Source organism: Sitophilus oryzae, unplaced genomic scaffold (assembly GCF_002938485.1).
Source record: "Sitophilus oryzae breed Bouriz unplaced genomic scaffold, Soryzae_2.0 scaffold_1297_pilon_pilon, whole genome shotgun sequence".
Taxonomy (NCBI): domain Eukaryota; kingdom Metazoa; phylum Arthropoda; class Insecta; order Coleoptera; family Curculionidae; genus Sitophilus; species Sitophilus oryzae.
In genome coordinates this window covers 13,250,169-13,271,313 of record NW_022145945.1, presented here as the reverse complement: position 1 = coordinate 13,271,313, position 21,145 = coordinate 13,250,169, and the positions used below count along the sequence as shown (strand labels likewise).

At 34.0% G+C, this 21,145-nt stretch overlaps 1 protein-coding gene across 1 annotated transcript in view; it reads left to right on the top strand.

Annotated features, from left to right (window-relative positions):
- LOC115874818 (sodium-dependent serotonin transporter) overlaps nucleotides 1-21,145 on the top strand; it is an 88,069-nt gene that overhangs the window by 12,679 nt on the left and 54,245 nt on the right. The window contains exons 2-3 of the mRNA XM_030890117.1: nucleotides 19,553-19,745; nucleotides 20,695-20,892. Coding sequence (XP_030745977.1) covers nucleotides 19,613-19,745; nucleotides 20,695-20,892 — 331 coding nt within the window. The 5' untranslated portion in view covers nucleotides 19,553-19,612. The remainder of the gene's footprint in view (nucleotides 1-19,552; nucleotides 19,746-20,694; nucleotides 20,893-21,145) is intronic.

Here is a 21,145-nt window from a genome sequence, read left to right as displayed (position 1 = left end):
GAAATAAAAATGAAACTTCTACACCCTGTATCTCCGAAACTAAGCATTTTAAGACATACATTTATACGAACTTTTTTACTTATTTTTATCTGCAGAATATGCTGCCGAAGTTTCCGGAATACAGTTCGGACCACCCTGTATATTAGATATACAAGATTTTTTGACCACCGACAATACTAAATATTTCAGTTGATTATGAACGTTATTTAAAAAACTTTTTGACACCTTATTAGCAAAAACTTATTAAAGTGGCAACAAATTTGCCTGTCTTGAATCATTTACTTCATCGTTAGTTCCAAAAATTAAAATATTTGGTAACTAATTGCGAAATGAAACATCTTTAAAAACGCCAAAGAATTATAAAATTTGCCACTTTAAATGTCAAAATTAGAAAAGTCTTTTGTTTTTAGAATGTAGTTAATGGAAACAATAAATCGTTATTTTCTAATCTACAAAAGACTTTCACTTCCATCAAACCTGCCTGTTAGACCATAGTTAAAACACAAAGACTATTGTTACTGGATATATCCGTTAATGAGGACATCGCAGGAAGCTCTGGATGCACATCCCGGCTGAAAACGGACGAAGAACGGCGACTTAATTTGCAAATATTTCTCTTCCCCTTTGTGTTTTTCTCCTTACTTTCATTCAGCTGTTCCTTCTGTTGCGGACCCGTGTGAACTCGGCCTAAGCCATAGACAAAGGTCCAAGCTGACTAATACGCCCGGCGCCGTTCGAGAACGAATAGAAGCTGGTGAGACAAAGAACGCGGCTAAGAAAATTCGAGTCAAATCTGGATTGTCTGTTTCTCTCATATATAAGCCGACGCGACTGGGGTCTGAGGAAGACAGACATAGCCGGTCGACGCGTACAGTTACAGTTACCGCGCTAAATTCAAAATAAATTCCTTTTAGATAAATAGTTAGATAAATAGTAAATAAGTTATAAATAGTTCTTTAAGTAGTTTTATCGTTATTGTAAAATAAATAGTGTTTAAATACAATTAGACTTTCTATCCACACGGAACCAACAAAAAACGTAACACTTCTATAATAATGGATATTTTTTCCATGTTATATTGTCTTATATCCTGTCTAATTGCCTTCGAAATGCCTCTATTAAGTTGTTTCAGCTCTATTGAAATTGATGAACAACCTCCCCTTAGCTCTCTTCTTCTTGCCATGAGTAATGTAGTAGTTGTTATTTATCTTCTTGCCACGAGTAATCTTATTGGTTTTATTCATACTTGCAGATGTGAAGCTCTGTTGTGCGCTGTTCATAATTTCGATTAGCTTCTGATTTCTTTCACCTATATTTGAAGAGTCAACATTCTACAATAGAAGACTTTAAATGCATTTTCTAAGTTAAAATAAAGATAATATTTATGCAACTTGTTGGTAAATAGACTCTACGTAGTATTTTTATATAAACTAGCTAACCCGGCAGACTTTGTTTTGCCATATAAATAATTTTTATGGGGAAACAGTTACTTTTATTCACGGGGTTTAAAATGATTGAATTATTAATATCACTATTAAAAAATATGGGTTGATGGTAGAAGGGTGAAAATTTAGGGTTGTATGTATTTTTTAATGTCACATCATAAAAAAATTGTCCGAAAAATAAACAAAAATGGGATGGACCACCCTTATCACTTAGGGGTATAAAAAGTAGGTAACAACCTATTCTCTGACCTACTGAATATACACATAAAATTTAATCAAAATCGGTTAAGCCGTTTCGGAGGAGTAAAGCTTGATTTTCATGCATCCGTTGTCCGACGATACGATATTAATTTTATTGGTTGAATTTAAAGGCTTCGATTGGTTAACCGTTTCTAACCAATCAAAGTCTTTAAATTCAACCAATAAAATTAATATCGTATCAACGTATCGTCGGATAACGGATGCATGAAAATCAAGCTTAACTCCAACTGTGACGCGAGAATTTTATACAGGGTGGTCCGAATTGTATTCCGCAACCTTCGGCAGCATATTCTGCAGACTAAAATAAGTAAAAAAGTTCGTATAAATGTATGTCCTAAAATGCTTAGTTTCGGAGATACAGGGTGTAGAAATTTCATTTTTATTTCGATTTTTTCCAAATACCTAATTTAAGAAGTAACGTCAATATTTGATGAAAATTGGTGTCTGGCAGTTTTGATCATGAGAAATTTTGATTTCATGTCAATATGACTCCTACTTGTAGAGGGCGCCACCTACATATGCTTTAACTGGTTTGAAGAGTAATAAATTTTCATCCATACCTGTATAAAACTACTGAGTAAAAAAGTATAAATATACAACTTTTTTTATATAAAAAATGGTCTCTTGGTAAAAATCGCTACGAGTAATGGTTCACGAGATATTTGAAATTGAAATTATCAATACCTGTCATCATTGACAAATTAAACATGTTGACCAAATAGTTATTAGACTGAAATCTCAAATTTGAAATCTTTTTGTGCCAAAAGTCCCTCAGAAACTGTTTAATCATCATTTTTTCGCAGAAAAATTTATGATTAATTTAAAAAAATAGACATTTATTATTTCAGTCAAATAACTCTATTCAACGTGTGCTTATTTTTAGTCAATAATGACATGTATTGACTATTTCTATTTTAAAAATCTTGAGAACGGTTGCTCGTAGCGATTTTTACCAAGAGACATTTTTTACGTAAACGACCATGGAAATGTATATTTCTTTAGTTAGTAGTTTTATACAGGTACCGTCGAAAAGTTATTACTCTCCATAACAGTCAAAAGGCATGTAGGTGGCGCCCCCTACAAATAGGAGCCATTTTGACATCAAAATCAAATTTCTCGTATCACAAGGCCCCCAGACACCAATTTTCATCCAGATATTGACGTTACTTCAGAAATTATTTAGAAAAAATTGAAATAAAAATGAAACTTCTACACCCTGTATCTCCGAAACTAAGCATTTTAAGACATACATTTATACGAACTTTTTTACTTATTTTTATCTGCAGAATATGCTGCCGAAGTTTCCGGAATACAGTTCGGACCACCCTATCCCATTTTTTGACCACCGACACTACTAAATATTTCAGTTGACTATGAACGTTATTTAAAAAACCTTTTGACACCTTATCAGCAAAAACTTATTAAACTGGCAACAAATTTGCCTCTCTTGAATCATTTATTTTATCGCTAGTTGCGAAAAGAAAAATATTTCGTACCTAGTTAAGAAATGAAACATCTTTAAAAACGCCAAAGGATTATAAAATTTGCCACTTTAAATGTCAAAATTAGAAAAGAATCTTTTGTTTTTGGAATGTAGTTAATGGAAACAATAAATCGTTATTTTCTAATCTACAAAAGACTTTCACTTCCATCAAACCTGCCTGTTAGACCATAGTTAAAACACAAAGACTATTGTTACTGGATATATCCGTTAATGAGGACATCGCAGGAAGCTCTGGATGCACATCCCGGCTGAAAACGGACGAAGAACGGCGACATTTTCGTATTCAGCGCGAAATAATATCGAGTCAAATATTATTTCAGGCGGGGGATTATTTCTTTTTCAGGTGGCAATAAGGGCACGGATCCGGGATCGCTAACGTGCCGTATTGGCTTCGTATAGAGAAAGCCAGAAGCGGAAGTTAAAAAATTTCGATCCTCGTTAAAAAGAAGAGCTTATCTAAGCAATAAAAGAAATAAGAAAGAGATATTCAGTAACGAGATATTAAAAAGAAATTCTTTTTTAAAGTAGTGTCATTAATAAACAGTAATAATCAGGGAACAAATCATTATAAGTTATTTGATAGATTGTAGATTGTATTGGAGGGGGGGATATTTATAGATCTGTTGTGTCTCCCTTTCTTGAGTGATAACTCATCATACAGTTTCAAGGCTTTGACAAAAGTCAGTATCTGGGACGGGTTAGTTCTCTATCTCCGACATCAGTCGTGCTAAAGGTTAGGGCACGAATGGCTGTCGTCTCCTTGCACTCAGTGATGAGGTGTTCTGGTGTTTGCCGCCGTTGTTTCCTAGCTTCAATCTACTGAGTTTAGTATATTTTGTGCTACTGAGGTGTTTATTGAGGAGACAGTGTGCTGTTAAAAACCTTGTGACAATTCGAAGATTTTTCTTAGTTAAATCAAGGGAAATTTTTGATTTTTCTCGATAGAAGAAGATAGTAAGTCATGAGAATTTTTTGCAAATGTCTTAGACCGTTGGAGGATTCCCATTCCAAGTTATGGATGGAGTCTTCCAGGTTCTTGAGTTCTGCTTTAAGTTAAAGATGGGCGGTTATTGGTAAAAAACCCGTTATAGGTTAACCGGAATTATCTTTAAAAAATAATAACTTGACAAAATTAACCGACACAAATTAACCGGTTATTCAAATAACCTAACCTAGCAAAACTAAATATTTAGTTTTCCTATAGGTTTACTTACCTCTACACTCCATAGGTCTACTTCAAATTTAGATAATAAACTTAGTAAATCTCATGATTAAATAGAGAATGTAGCAGTGTAAGTATGTATATGTGTACAAAATGAATTTAAATAAAAATGCTAACCTCACTTTTTTGAGTAGACATGGATATGATATTAAAACTAGTAACACAGATAACACATAATCATTATTATCAGATTATGTGTTATCTGTGCTAGTAATTGTAATTACTTAATGTTCAAATAAACCACACAACTCACAAGTTCTACAATCTACAACCAAGCTATTTTAATCAAATACCAAAGAAAAATAACTCCTTATTTTTAACTCCCTATTTATATATATTATTATTTATTATTATATATTAATAACTCCCTATTTATTCATTCAGTCTCCGACTGAATGAATAAATAATGAAAGATTATCTTCATTCATTACTTGAACTTCAATTTTGTATTCGTCTAAGCTTCAAGAGAGACTTCAAACTACAAATAAAATATATTTACGGTGAAACGTGGGTGAAACTGGGCGAAACCATGGAAAACTTTTGAATAACCGTTGAAAATCCGTTAAAGTCGGTTAAAATTTAAATATAGAATTTAGAGAATCTATTTGAAGTTAGGTTCGTATCACTTGGCTAGCTGGTGGCTAGTAGTAGTCTATGGCATTAGTACTTTGTTTTACGGCCTGACCTGTCAGGGCCATTCGGCCGTTGTTTTGATTATTATCATCAGGGTTCGTCTGATGCAACGTCTGATGCTTGATTTAATTTTGACATTTGATGTTTGATGTCATATACACACAACCAAACTTATATGGAATCATCTATTATTTTTCATGATTTTTGAGTTGTATGAAAATTTTCTGTTTATGAATAAAACTCAGTCCTTACAAATGACTTTTAATGAAAAATAATCCATATAGGAATAAAAAAAATTAATCAGTTCCCAAAATAAACAAAATGGTATTTTTTTGGTTTCTGAAACGAAATTAAGATTTAAATTTTTAATGGCCAAAAAGCATAAACAAAAATAAAATTGATAATTTTAATATTCCTTGTTGCCACCTCTAGCCCTTATGCAAGCTTCTATCCGCGCTGGTATGCTTCTTATTAAATTATCCACGTTGTCTTGGGGTATGTTTTCCCATTATGCTAATGCTGCATCAATAAGCTATGCGAGATTTCCTGGATTGTTTCGACGAGCTCTAACCCTTCTTTTGAGCTAGTCCCACAAGTGTTCGATAGGGTTTAGATCTGGTAAATAGGCAGGCCAGTCCAAAAGTATGACACCTTCCGTTTCAAGACATTCTCTAGTCACTCTGCTGGTATGGGGAGGTGCACTATCGTGGAAGAAATTAAAATTATCCCCAATTGCAGCTCTCCAAAGACTAACGATTGGTTCTAGCACCAAATCAACATATCTCCGACCCGGTTAAATTTGTTGAAGTGGTAACAATGGAGTTTTTGCTCTTAGTATAATACCTCCCCAGAACATTACAGTTCCTCCTTTATATCTTGGTACGGATTTGGCAGCCTGAAGTATCTCTCGTCTACCTGGAGCTCTGAGAACCCGAATTCGATGGTTATCTGATCTTAGGTCAATTCTGGTCTCATCCGAAAAAAGAATATTTTGCCAATTCTCAGTTGTCCAGTTTTGATGTTGAAGGCATCAATTTAGCCGGTCAATTTTATTTTGCCGAGATAACTGTGGGATCCGTAACTCTCTCCTACTGTAAAACCCTCGTGCACGAATCCTTTTTCTTATGGTTTCAACTGAAATGTTCACACTTGTAGCTGCTAGAAGTTATCTTTGTAGCTCTGGATGAGAGACATTGGGACTTATTCTAGCAATTTAGCACACAAGGCGGTCTTGTTGTTCAGATGTGACTCTTTGACGACTTTGTCTGGGCCTATCCTTGTGTGTTCCTAATTTCAAGTATCTTGCATATGTTTTCGACACAACACCCTGGGTAACGCCTACTATCTCTGCTAATCTCTGCTACGTCTTTCTGGAGCATTTCTTATTCTGTGAGAGCAATAATTCTTCCCCTCTATACATCTGTTAATCAAACGTAAGGCATTTTTTAATTTCTTTGGATTGAATGACAATTACCGGACAATCGTGATTTTACTACTGAACACAAAATTCAAAAGAAAATAAATTGTAGCAGTCGTTTATTCTTTATTATCATGTCTACTTACAACAAAATGCCTTATCTTAAAGTTGTATACCAATTTTTATCCTTGCAAGAAATTAAGTCAGAAATAAAGAGTGATTCCATATAAGTTTGGTTGTGTGTATTTTCGTTTTTGGAGCGGGAGCGGGATCTCCCGTTATCGTCATAATATCGGGAAGATCCGTGCCGTTCGCTTCTTCGAAATTTACAATTCAAACAGCTAATATTTAATTTTTACTTGTTTTAAACAAGTACGATTTTTTAAAAAATAACCGGCTATAGGTTATTGAACGTAATGCAAGGTTATTAGGTTAATTGGTGAAAAAAAACTACCTTTAAATAACCGGTTATTTTAGAGGAAAATACCGGTTATTCAAAAAACCGGTTACTTTTGCCCATCTCTACTTTAAGTTGGTTTCCATTTGGGAAACAGAACGGTTCTTGTCCGGTTAGTGGATTGTTCGCTCATTTTCTAGCTAGATCCTTTGCTTTTTCATTACCTTCTCTCTCTTGGTGGGCTGACGCCCAAAGAAGGAGGATTTTATTTTCTTTGCCTAATTTGTTCAGCTTCTCTAGACATTCTTCGACTTTGAATTTATGGTTCCTGAGTTGATCGCTCTAGAAGCTGCTTTTGATACTTCCTCTCTACGATAAGTTGGTTTGTCTTACGCATCTTTCCCATTTGTTCGTTGTTCCTATCTCTGTTCCTGATTTGGTTTTGGGAGCATCAGTGTTCCACGTTATGGTATGGTCTTTAAACTACCTAGCAAACGTTTCTATTTTCCAATTCTTTTTGTTGGTCAAGACTACAGAGAGGTGTTTCTTAAAGTTGTACATTTTTGGTATGTCATCTACTGGGAGCTGGAGGAGTAAAATTTTCATTTTGAGGGTGTTCCAAGTTCCTGACCTAAGTTATTTAATAAGGAAAACTATCTTAGTAGTTTTCCTTATTAAATAAAGGTAATAATAAAGAGAAATATCGTAGTAAGTTTTTTCTCTTTTCTTTTTGTTGGTGGATCATGTGAAAACTAGTAATGAAGTAAACAGTCTATCATTTTTTTTAGTTTGAATTCTGTTCTGATAGTAAGCGAGTCATATTTTACTCTTTTTATCAGTGGTGGACTAAGCCTGTCGGGGGCCCGGGGCGGCGAAGCTAAATGTGGCCCCCGGTCTGTTTAGATAATGATATACGTCTAATGCACATTTTGTAGAAATTGAATGACGTATGTAATGGTTGACAAAATTCAAGTATTTATACAGGGTGTCCCAGGCTGAGCCTGCGTTAGAAGTTTCTAGAGAATACAATATCTAGATACGAGATTTTGTGCATATCATTGTTTTACAATGAGATCTATCGATTAAAAATATTTTCAATATGGCGGCACTTTCTGAAGTACCGGAAGTTGACAGCAAATTTCTTATTTTAAATGGGTGACCCCATTTTTTATTACATACTTAAATTCTCTGTAAAATTTTATGAATTTTGATATTAAACACTGTATACCTAACGTTAACCGTTTTTTGAGAAAAAAAAAATATAATTTTCAGAGGAAAAAAACTGCCTGTCAAAAATATGTATATAGCCTAAACGTCAAATTTAATGATTGCCACAGCCACTGTACCATAAAGAGAAGACATGTGGCTATCTATGTCAAAAATTAAATTGTCTGAATGTCATATAATAATGGCCGCCGCTGTCATGGAATTGAGCGATTAAAAATTATCATAAATCATTTTTTTTTCAAATGGAAATCCACTTTTTTATTTCACTCGTGAAAAGGCTTTCGTTACTTTCGTTTTTAAAATTTGTTATATAATATACATGTTCCTGTACCTAAAATAAATCGTTTTTAAGTTATTTAAGATTTAGCTTTAAAGCGTATATTTTTCTTGATTTTAACCAGTAGCCTATGACAGTAGATTATCGATCATCATTTCCAAGCTCAGTTTGCGCTGTTTTTTTATCGTACGGTATATTATTAAAATATCAACTATTAGATATCACTAAAGAACGAAAATACGAGATATATTTATAGAAATGCACTTTCAAGGCAGCAGTAGTTATAATATAGGAAATTCAAATAATTCATTTTCTGACAGTTGGAAATAAATTGTCTGACTGTTTGACACTAAAAGGAAACTAGAAGCTAGATAAAATCAAGAAAAATATACGTTTTCAAACTAAATCTTAAATAACTTAAAAACGATTTATTTTAGGTATAGGAATATGTCTAGTTAAAACGTAACGTTTTGGAAAACCTTTTCACTAGTGAAATAAAAAAAGTTTCCATTTGAAAAAAAAATATTTATGATAATTTTTTAATCGCTCAGTTCCATGACAGCTACCGCCATTATTATATGACATTGATAATCACTAAATTTCGCGAAAATACATTTTCTTACAAAATATCGTGATTTTGTAAGTCCTCCAAGATCCGAGGGGCCCCTTCGCTGTCTCAGGCCCGTGGCCCCCGTTATACTAAAGACTTTACTGCTCATTATCAGTAATGAAGCTAGAATACAAGTTATACTGTGCATTGGTTGTAATTTAAAATATTTTTTCAGTAAAAATAAATAATGAAACCATTGAAAAATAACTTAAAAGCTAAAATAAATAAATTCAGTCTCAAAATATATAAAAAATAATAATTATTCCATATTTTAAACAAAGAAAATTACCACTTGATTTAATTTCCTAAATAGAAAATGCCATTGACAATTACTGGGGCCTCATAATTGATAATTAAGTAAATATCTGCTTCCATTTATACTGTTTATAGTTGGCGTATACGGATGGTTTGCATACTCCACCTACAAACTGCTTTATAACTACTGCTGTATAACTACTTTATAACACATATTGGCCTTGTTTGCCAGTTGAATAAAACATTACTTATTAAGATTTGGAGGCCCCCTAAAAGACGGGGGCCGGGGCGGACCGCCTGCGCCCGACCCCCCCCCCCCCTTAGTCCACCACTGCTTTTTACTCTTTGTTATTATGTTGTTAGCCACTACATTTTACACTAAGCCATTTTCATAATTGAAGAGTAGAAATACCAAAAGGGATAAGTGCCAAAATTATTTTTTCGAGTTAAATGAGAAAAACACAGTAGAACTGAAACTAATAAGTTTTTAAAATATCTTTTAAAACACATATAATATATACATAAACAATAGACGCTTTCGCTTGGTACTTGTAACTTTTGTTAGGACACGCAGCCATAGTATTTATCACATTTCTAATTTAATATCTTGATATTGAAAAATTTGGGACTTACCTTTACTTTTTGGTATTTCCACTCTTTATTATTTTCATTATTTTTATTAGTTTCTTTGTGATTATGGAAAATCAATAAAAAGACAACTAGAAATAAAGCTGCTTTAGTTTCTGTCATGTTTCATTCATTTTGTTTTTGTTTAAACCAGAAAAGTAAATTAAAGGAAATGAGCACACACTCAATTTTGCATCAAATTAGACGACGAGGGTATAGAGGACGAGAGGGTAAAAAAGAGGCACATGCGAAACATTTTTCGAAACCTCGCCCAAATGTCTAGTATTTACCAAAAAGTTATTTCAATAACGGTATGCGATTGATGGTCTATCTTACTTTCTTAAAAAATGTGTACTCAAATTTTCAACAAAACTTTTTTTTCAAAACACATGCTAACAGTAAGTAAACATAAAATAGTTAAACATGTTTATCGCTTCCACAAATATTTCTTGGTACATAAATATTTCTTCATTATTCTTTTCTGTACAAAAGACACAGTATCAGTATCTGTAGTGAAATAAACAGATTAATGATTTTTAAAGCATTCTGGCGATAGACGAATATTTTTTAGATATTTAGTCTGGTATGTAAAAAAGAGGACTGTTTCAGGACGTGAGACATAAGAGGACAGGGAGATCAAAAAGAGGACTATCCTCTGGAATAGAGGACGGTTTGGCAACCCTAACAAAACAGTGGACGACCGAGTTTAAAATTAGACCAAAAAAATATTTGCCTAGTTTATGGTTTTAATGAAAAACATCCGCTCCTAATCGAGTTAGACTCGTCCTTTGGCGGTATTTCCGGACGCCGCAACAGAGGGATCACCGTAAGCGTCGCGACGACCGTATTATCCGCCGCGATGCCTCTCAAAGGACCGACGGAGCGTGGCTTTGAGGACGAATCGCAGCCCTTTCGGTTGATTTTAATAAGGATTTTAATCGCGACAACTGAGCTTGGGTCGCCCGCATCAAGATATATTTCAAGACAACGGTCATTTTCTTATATATCTGAAACATTGTTATCATAAGTATGCAGCAGTATCTTCAGAGAATCTGAAATAGGAATCCTCCATCCTCCAACTGTCTAAGACACTCGAAGAAATTTATCAGGACTTAGACCGAGCAGAATCAAAGATTTTCCTATATTTAAGTAGGAACAATCTTCGGATTGTCACAGGGTTTTTAACAGGACACTGTCTCTTCAATAAACAACTCAGTAGATTGAAGTTAAGAAATAACGGGGAATGCAGATTCTGTGGGAAAAATGGGGGAACACCAGAACATCTTATCACTGTGTGCGCCGAGACGACGTACATACATACATACATACAGCCGTTACTCGCTAACGAGTATTCGACACACATAAAGAAGATGGTCACGCAAGGCGTTTTCTTTCATGAGCTTTTCTGTGACTGAAAAGCCCGATACGTGATGTTATCTGCCTACAGACTCCGGGCATTCAAAAATCTCATTGCTTCGTTGCCTCTTTACTTTTTGGTTGGCGCTGTTAGCTGAGTTTACAACTTTTCTCCATTGAGTTCTATTGTGAGCTGCTATTTCCCACTCATTCTGCACGTTAATCCCCTTTAAGTTTTCGTGGAAAATGTCCTTGTACCTTTTCAGTTTTCCACCCGGCCTCCTCTTACCGTCTACAAGCTCACCGTAAAGCAGAGATTTTGGTATGCTGTTTTCTTGCATTATGCATACGTGACCAGCCCATCTTAAGCGGGATTTTGTAACCATGCCTCCAATACGCTCGCAGTTAGGTTTTTCAAGGACCGATACGTTTGAGACATGATGGAACCACCGGATTCTTAAGAGTTGTCTAAGGTGTCTCTGTTGCAACTTGTTTAATGCGTTTATGTGTCGGCGGTACGACACCCAGGTTTCACTCCCATATAACATGGTGGGGGATTATAATTGCTCGGTACACTGCAAGTTTTGTTTTTGTATTCAAGTCATGATTGTAGAAAACCCTGTCTTTTAACTTCCAGAATGCTCTTGAGGCGCTACTAATCCTGTGCTGAATTTCAGAGTCAATATTGGCCTTTTCCGAAATCAAACTGCCAAGGTAATTGAATGCCGCCACATATTCCAATAGTTCTTCTCCGATTTTTATCGCCTTGTTGTGATCTTCCGGGGGAGTGCACATGATTTTAGTTTTGTCGATGTTTAGCTTAAGGCCCAAAGCCTCGTATGCCCAGGTATATGTGTTCAACATTTCTTGTAATTGTTGTACCGTGTTTGCAACTAGAGTGCAGTCGTCAGCGTATTGAAGTTCTGCGATGAATTTTGTACGTGTTTTTGCCCTGAGTCTTTTTATGTTGAACAGACCGCCGTCGTATCTGTATCTAATGCCAAATCCTCTCTCCTGCAGTTTGCTGTCCACTATAATGGAGAGCGCTGCCATCAATATGTTGAATAGGAGAGGCGCTAAGACACATCCCTGCCTAACTCCTGTATCTGTTAGGAATGGATCGCTCAGTGATCCATGATGTGACACTCTTGACTTGTTGTTATGTAGGCTTTTACACACTGTAAGAAATTTGTTGGGTACTAGGGTACTCCGAACTTTTTCATAATTGCCCAAAGCGCATCTCTGTTCACAGAGTCGAAGGCTTGGGCAATTATGAAAAAGTTCGATAAAGAAGATTGTTAGATCGATAAATGCAACATAAAGTTTAGACTGCTGCTCTTTTACTTTTTCCTGTAGTTGACGGATGGAAAATATGGAATCGACGGTGCCGCGGTTGGTACGAAAACCCGTTTGCGATTCTGGAAGGATTTTTTCTATATATGGGTGCAGGCGGTTTGACATAATTTTTGCCGAGGCGACGACCATTCTTGCCATAACCATTGGTACGATTGATATCGGAGATGGAGAACTAATCTCTGTAAAACCGTTGTAAAACCCTCACAGTTCTCAGATACTACCTTTTGTGTAAGCCCTGAGACTGTATGATGAGTTATAACTCAAAAACGGGGGAAACAATAGATCTGTAAGGTCGCGGTGATTAACTTCTCCCTCCCACATAATTAACACCTACAATTGTCTACAGACAGGTCAGTTATGGTCATAAAATAGGCGAACAGGATCCATATTTCGTTTAAGAGAAGTCTTTAGGTATCATTTATATCAAAAATTTTCTCTCTTCAAAAATTGCAAAATATACGGAGTATTATTTAATAAAAAAACAACGGTGATATCGTAACAAAGAGAAGCTGAAATCTTGTTTTTTCAGGCTAGCAGTCTGTATGTAATTTATAATCAAATGTAAATAAACTTATTTTCGCTTTTGGTTAAAAACAAATTGTAAAATATATACAACATCGATGAATTTAAGAATAAATAATACAGCTCTTGAGTACTAAATTAATACTAATTGAATATCCTGATGTTTGTAGATAATTGTCTTTTAACCGTGTTTTATACTTTAAATAATTATTGAAAACTTAGGAGCTCTAAAAATGTAGCATTATCTTCGGACAGGCCAGTGATGGTTATAAAGTACTGGGGTTCATATTTTCTTTAACAGGTAGTAAGAACTAACTCCTCTAAAGACCAGTTAGTTCAGTCATTGGGGATTTTTGCTTGGAAAAAAGTCCGGAAGTTTTGCAACTTTGTAGGTTTATAGGTTTTGGGAGTTCCCTAACTAAAATCCATAAAACGCACATTTCCAGACTTGCCGGCGCCCAAAATCGGTATTTTGTGAATATCTCGAAAACTATGCTTTTTTCGCGAAAATTTGAGGAGAGCAAAATTAAAGAGAATAAAATTTCCTATAAAAAAGGTTTTATGAGAATTTTCGCTGAAGTCAACCGTTTAGGCACAAAATCCTTGGAAATTTACAATTTTGCGTAAAATATGATATATTATGTATAGTCGATTTTCCGAAATCAAATGTCGATTAGGGTTGACTAATACTATTTTTAGTTTAGTTTCTTCAATTTTGTCATAAAACAGTGGCGTATTATTAACTCGCTCATTAATTTATGAATAATTAATTTTAATTATTGAAAATGTGTACTTGTTTTCACGCCACCCAAGAGGTAAAGTATATGGCGCGTTTATTTTAACGTGGTCTCTCCGGAAGCCTACTCCACTAGATAAATTAAAAACTTTAACTTATCTGCACAAGACCGACGGATCTGGCTCATTGATGTCAAAGTCGATTGTGTCTGCTGTGCTGGGCTCATCAGGGTGGTCTCTCAATACGTTCAACTCTTCATCTTCAGCCGCCAGAGGGATATCTACAGGCAAGTCCAACTCCTCTTCATCGGATTCGTCGAGTAACAATTCAGTGACGTTGTCACAGGATTTCCCATTGCAGTATACATAAATCATTGAACATTTTAATCCTGCTTTTCTGCATCCGCAGGCTTTACCATAATTGTTGGTTTTCCATTTACAGGATAAAAATGCCAACAGGGATTTTGGAGCTGGATCTTTCAACGATGTGACTGGAGTAATGCCTGTTTTTGTTTTCTTTCAACCCCATTCTTCGACATATTTGGTACAACCAGACCAATGCTGATCCTGGTGCATGGTGGTAAGTTCGCAATGAATGCTGTCCAGCACGACAATTAATTATTCATATATTAATGAACGAATTAATGATACGCCACTGTTTTATGACAAAATTGAAGAAACTAAACTAAAACTAGTTTTAGTGAACCCTAATCGCAAAATTGAAAAATTTCCTGGGATTTTGTGCCTAAACGGTTGACTTTAGCGAAAATTCTCATAAAACCTTGTTTATAGGAAATTTTATTCTCTTTAATTTTGCTCTCCTCAAATTTTCGCGAAAAACGCATAGTTTCCGATTTTGGGCGCCATCTTGGGAAGATGGCGGCGCCGGCGGCAAGTCTGGAAATGTGCATTTGATGGATATTAGTTAGGGACCCCAAAGCCTATAAACCTGCAAAGTTGCAAAACTTCCGCACTTTTGTCCAAGCAGGCTCCTTTTTTGATCCCCAATGACTGAACTAAGTGTTAGGAGCAGTAGAAATGAATTTACTCGAGGGCATTGAACAAAATTTTTTTTACAAAATATTCAATACAAAAATTAAAAATCGTTATTAATTTATCACATCCAAGTTCTGTTACTTCTGTTTATGTTATGATTAGATTAATTTTATTGTTTTTTTCATTACTTTTAAACACTGTTTTTTTCATTACTTTTAAACAAAAGTTAAATTTATATTTTGATACTAGCTAAACCCATATAAATTATTCCTAGGATTATTAGGATCATTTTTGTAGAAAAAATGATTCACTTATTGTCAGTGTGTAAATTTATCTGAACACTGAAATAGTGAAATTATAATTGTAAATGTCACTATTTACGGTTGATGCACAAACAATAATAATAATAGCTGAAAACTGTAGAGAGTGGAAAAAGGCTTATTGTGTGAGAGAGATCTTATCCCTACTCCCTGCAGTTGACTGGGTCAGAAGTGACACCCCATTGAGCATTTTGTTCCTTTAAAGGAAATGTGTTCTAGGTGACGTCGTTGTTACGTTACCAGGCCCTTCTTGTGCCTGATATGAAGCAATAAAACGCAGATACATAACTGCAGTGGTGACGCTATAATTTTTTTGGGGGGGGGGAGGACAAACAATTTTCCCAACTTCCCACTTTTTTTTGAGGCCATAATACATGTAATAATGTATCGTGATAGGAATAAAAACCCTTGTTTTAAAAAAAATTGTTTTATTAATTTATAATTTAAATTTAACATTATTGAACATTATAACATGTATAAATAATTATTGTTATGACAACTCTAAAATTAAAATAAAATCGTACCATCCTTAATATTTTATTTAATAACTAGCATGTACCAGCGACTTCGTTCGCGTCGAATTAATCATTTGTAATGGTGATGATAAAGCAAAGCAAGAATTTCCATGAACATACAAACTGGATAAAATTTTCTCACATTTATGTCAGCATGAGAAAAAACAATATGGCGATATTATTATATAACTTGGTAATACGTGAGGGGTAGTTTCATCTCGTTGGAATTTGATTTTCGAAGAATCCGTTTGCCAAAAATAAGCTTTTTACGTCAAGCAGTTTAAAAAAGCTTAAGTTGTAAAATAAGCTTTTTACCCTGTATGATTTTTAAAAAAATTTCAAAATATGTAAAAAAACTAAATAAATTATGTTTGTCCAAACGTTTTCCCGAAAGACTAACCGTTTTTTAAATAACAAATATTGTAATATTTAAGGGGCGGTTTCACCCTCTTGGAATTTGAGATTCGAGAACCCCTCCTTATCGAATCTCTACACACCACAGTCAATCCGTTTGCCAAAAATCAGCTTTAAACGTCAAGCAGTTTAAGCAGAATCGTGATTACTCAATGGTCATATTTTATGAAACACCCTGTATAAATTTATAAAAAATCTTAAAATATGTAAAACAACAAAATAAAATATACGTGTTTAAGAGTTTTTTCCGAAAAACTCACCGATTTTTAAATAAAATATATTTTAATATTTGAGGGATAGTTTCACCCTCTTAGAATTCGAGTTTCGAAAAATCCCTTCTTATCGAACCTCTACACCCTAAAGTCAATCTGTTTTCCAAAAATCAGCTTTTTACATCAAGCGCTTTAAGCAGGATTGTGATTAATCAATGACCAGATTTTTTGAAACACCCTGTATACATTTTTAAAAAATCTTAAAATATGTACAAAAGCAAAATAAAATATACGTGTTTAAGCGTTTTTTTCGGAAACTTGACCGTTTTTTAAATATAAAATATTGTAATATTTGAGGGGTGGTTTCACCCTCTTGGAACTGGAATTTCGAAAAATCCCTTCTTATCGAACCTCTACACCCTAGAATCAACCTGTATGCCAAAATTGAGCTTCTTACGTTGAGTGGTTTGAGTTTTTTTTTGGGGGGGTAGCATTCCCCCCCCCCCTTAGTTAATTTTAGAATTCTGTTAGTAAGAAAAATTCTGTTAGTAATAACGAAAAATAGTAGTTAAATATAATATTTTTATCTACGTTAGTGAGTTAAGAAGCTCTTAACTCATGCATTTTGAGTGAGTTACCATTTTCATTACCGCACTCCTTGTCTAGATGACTACCAAAGAGAAAAAAATATTTTGTAAAACATTTATTTTGCACTAAATATCTACTAAATACAAATAAACTGTTCTATTATTAGAATGTGTTCTATTATTTATATAAGTATCTATTATCAAATTCTGATATGAAACTAAAATTCAAGACCACTCACTCATTGTAAAATAAATACCAAACCTTACCTCAATTATATTTCATAACTTAAATGGTTATGAGTAACATTTCTTTCCAACAGACATACTCGGCGTTTATGAAAAATGTTGCATATGGGGTTGGAACTTTATTTTTCACAATTAGTTACTCATTTTAATACCGCTGTAATAGATTATATTTTGCTTAGATATATTATCTTCATTAAGTAGTATCCATGAAAGTTTTTAAAATAGTTTTTTTTCTACACACATTTTCCTAGAAACTTAAAAACCGGCAACACTTTATCCCGCTTTTTATTTTGTCTCTTTGTCTGTCAACCGGTCATCTATATTTATTTCTGTCGCATGCATTAAAATACAGACCACGCAAGTGAAGTGACCAGGGCTGTATACGACTACGCTATACAGGGTGCAACAAATTCGATGGTTAGATCGAGATGGTTAAATTGGGGCAAAGTTGCGTCTTGGGCTGTTCACCAAGATGCCATAAAAAAAAAAAATTCAAAATATGTAAAAAAACTAAATAAATTATGTTTGTCCAAACGTTTTCCCGAAAGACTAACCGTTTTTTAAATAACAAATATTGTAATATTTAAGGGGCGGTTTCACCCTCTTGGAATTTGAGATTCGAGAACCCCTCCTTATCGAACTCTACACACCACAGTCAATCCGTTTGCCAAAATCAGCTTTAAACGTCAAGCAGTTTAAGCAGAATCGTGATTACTCAATGGTCATATTTTATGAAACACCCTGTATAAATTTATAAAAATCTTAAAATATGTAAAACAACAAAATAAAATATACGTGTTTAAGAGTTTTTTCCGAAAAACTCACCGATTTTTAAATAAAATATATTTTAATATTTGAGGGATAGTTTCACCCTCTTAGAATTCGAGTTTCGAAAAATCCCTTCTTATCGAACCTCTACACCCTAAAGTCAATCTGTTTTCCAAAAATCAGCTTTTTACGTCAAGCGCTTTAAGCAGGATTGTGATTAATCAATGACCAGATTTTTTGAAACACCCTGTATACATTTTTAAAAAATCTTAAAATATGTACAAAAACAAAATAAAATATACGTGTTTAAGCGTTTTTTCGGAAACTTGACCGTTTTTAAATATAAAATATTGTAATATTTGAGGGGTGGTTTCACCCTCTTGGAACTGGAATTTCGAAAAATCCCTTCTTATCGAACCTCTACACCCTAGAATCAACCTGTATGCCAAAATTGAGCTTCTTACGTTGAGTGGTTTGAGTTTTTTTTTGGGGGGGTTGCATCCCCCCCCCCCCCTTAGTTAATTTTAGGCGTCATTTATGTCAGATAATTTAATAAAAAAATCCTCCCTTTAAAAACTGCAAAATATTTCATCAAAAGAACAAAATTGACAAAAGAACACAGAGGAGATAAGTTTGAGTTTTTTTTTTCAGGATAGCAGTCTGTATACAATTTTAAATCGAAGAAAAATAAATTTATTTTTAGTATTGAAAAAAGAGTCATCATCAATCATTCCTTTTTTTTAATATCCCTCTAATATTAAAATGTTAAAAATATATACACCTCGATGAACCAAAGAATAATAGAATAGACAGCAGCGCTTGATTGTTAATACTAAAAATTATAAATTCAAAATTCTGGTGTTTATAAACATTTGTTAGGTTCATTGTCAATTTTGTTTTTCAGCATTTTTACTTTTCGTACTTTTCTTATATTTGTTTTGTATTAGACGCTCTAGTATATTTTGTGTTCTCTGGTTTGTAGATATCTTTATAAAAATATTGTTTGTATATGTTAGTTCGAGGATTTAAAGGTCTAGATATTGTGCCGATATAATATTTAAATAGGGATGAGCGATACAGTCATTTTTAAATCACGCTTTTAACTAATACTGTAAATAACGGCATTTATTAACCTCAGTGATTTAAAAGGGTGACGTAATCGTGACTTTCATACTGTTCTATGGCTATAACTAATGTAGAATGTCGTGACAAGTGACAACTGATACCGTGATGTTAGACATCAGTGATTTAAAAGCGTGATGTGATCATGACTTTCACTCTGTTTCATGGCTAGATTTGAAGTTATAATAATTGTAACCATATTATACGATGCTTAATTTTTAAATGGTTTATTACGTTTATGATAATTTTAATTTACACATATTACATATATGATGTACTACTATTTAACGGCTCAAAAAACTGCCACAATTTATTTGATTTTTTTTCTTACCGTTTGTACGATTTTCGGTAACAGTTACGTTACATGATTTTTTGATATAGTAGTAATTAAATCTCAGTTTCTGATATATCGCTCATTACTATATTTAACACATATTCACAATTTTATTTTTAAATTCCTTATTGCCTAACTCAATATTTTCTAAAGTTAATATTTAAAAGTAAAGAGCTGTTCTCTTGAAAGTTTAGACCATGTACCCGTTATTCGAGCACCGTCACTAACCAGGCCCCGACTGTTCGACATCCAAGATGGTCGGTGCTCCAGAAGATCCAGAAGACCAGAACTGCACCAACCACGTCAAGGCCAACCACAACCCACCCACCAGTCCAGCTGACGATGGCGCCACAGACAACTGTACCAAATCACCTAGCAAAACTGGACGTAAGTATCTGTGATTTGGTTTGGTTCAAGCATGCTGGTTTTTAAATAATGTCTAGGTATATTTTTGAGGTTCAAAAGAAGGAATAAAAGGCATGATAACTCAAAATTATATATATTTTTTCAAAAAACCCCTCACATGGTGGGGTGACTAGTTTCGAGACAGTTATTCATAAAGTGATTTCATCGACCAACCGTGTCGATTTTTACGGTGTTGGTCAGTTATGCATACGGTGTTCGATAAGTCATGCATTAAGCTACTTCATTTTTTTTTATTATTATACTCTATAACTCAGATATGTTCTAATAAACAGTTGTTATATTGAGTAGTTCTACTTATTATTATAAGTAATTTTACAAAATAAAATTCAAGCCATTTAAAAAAAGAAATTTCATTTCTGTACTTTGATTTTAAAGGAATCAAATCATGTCTTTTCTTTCTTCTTTTGGGGTAGTTATTTGAAAAGATATTTTTGGAGTTCCGTACCTCAAAAGGAAAAACGGAACCTTTCTAAGATCACTTTTTATCACGGACGGACAAACATCCGTGTCTGTCATGACCTTTATCTCGGGAACACGTTGAGATATAGGGTTGAATCAATGACGGACATCAATGACATTCCCCATATAATTTTACATATAAAATACATCGATTTTTATTTTTTTTAACTATCGTTGTGGCTGTTTTTTTTTCGATTATATTGAGAACCTCTTGCAACGGTAACAGTTTTTGTCGGTTTGGCAAATTTGATTTACTAGTAAAGAGCCACTGAAAAGCTGGTTTCCGTTTCCATTCAACGCAATGGTGTTTGTGCAAAAAACCCAGACTGTGGCAAAAGAATATTTTATTTAAGTGTTTAAAAATAGCCCGTTTAAATAAAACTTTAAAAAATTACCAAAAACCCACCTTTAGCCATTTACTTGTTTAGATGTAAATTATTTTTTGTTGCAGTTAATAATAAAGATCCTGCCAAACTTGTCCCTAAATCCAAAGACAACATTACTAGAGTTGTAGTGGTAGGTTTAACCCCCGAACGAAGACGAGAAACATGGAACAAGAAGGTAGAGTTCCTGTTGGCTGTTGTAGGTTTTGCCGTGGATTTAGGAAATGTCTGGAGGTTTCCTTATATATGTTATCAGAATGGTGGAGGTAGGTACATTTTTATGAAACTATTAAAAAATCATCCCGATCTACTTACTTTTTTGCCACCCTGTAGAAGTTAATATATTTTTCTGAACAGTACATCCTTTAGGTATGCCCTTACGGCCCTAGTATATCCTTTAGGGATGCATTTAAACAAAATTTCTGTAGGTATGCATTTAAACAAGAGTTCTGTTTTATAGGAGCTACAGATGCCCGATGCACTGTTGCAGGGTTTGTAGAAATATAAAAATATTGCAAA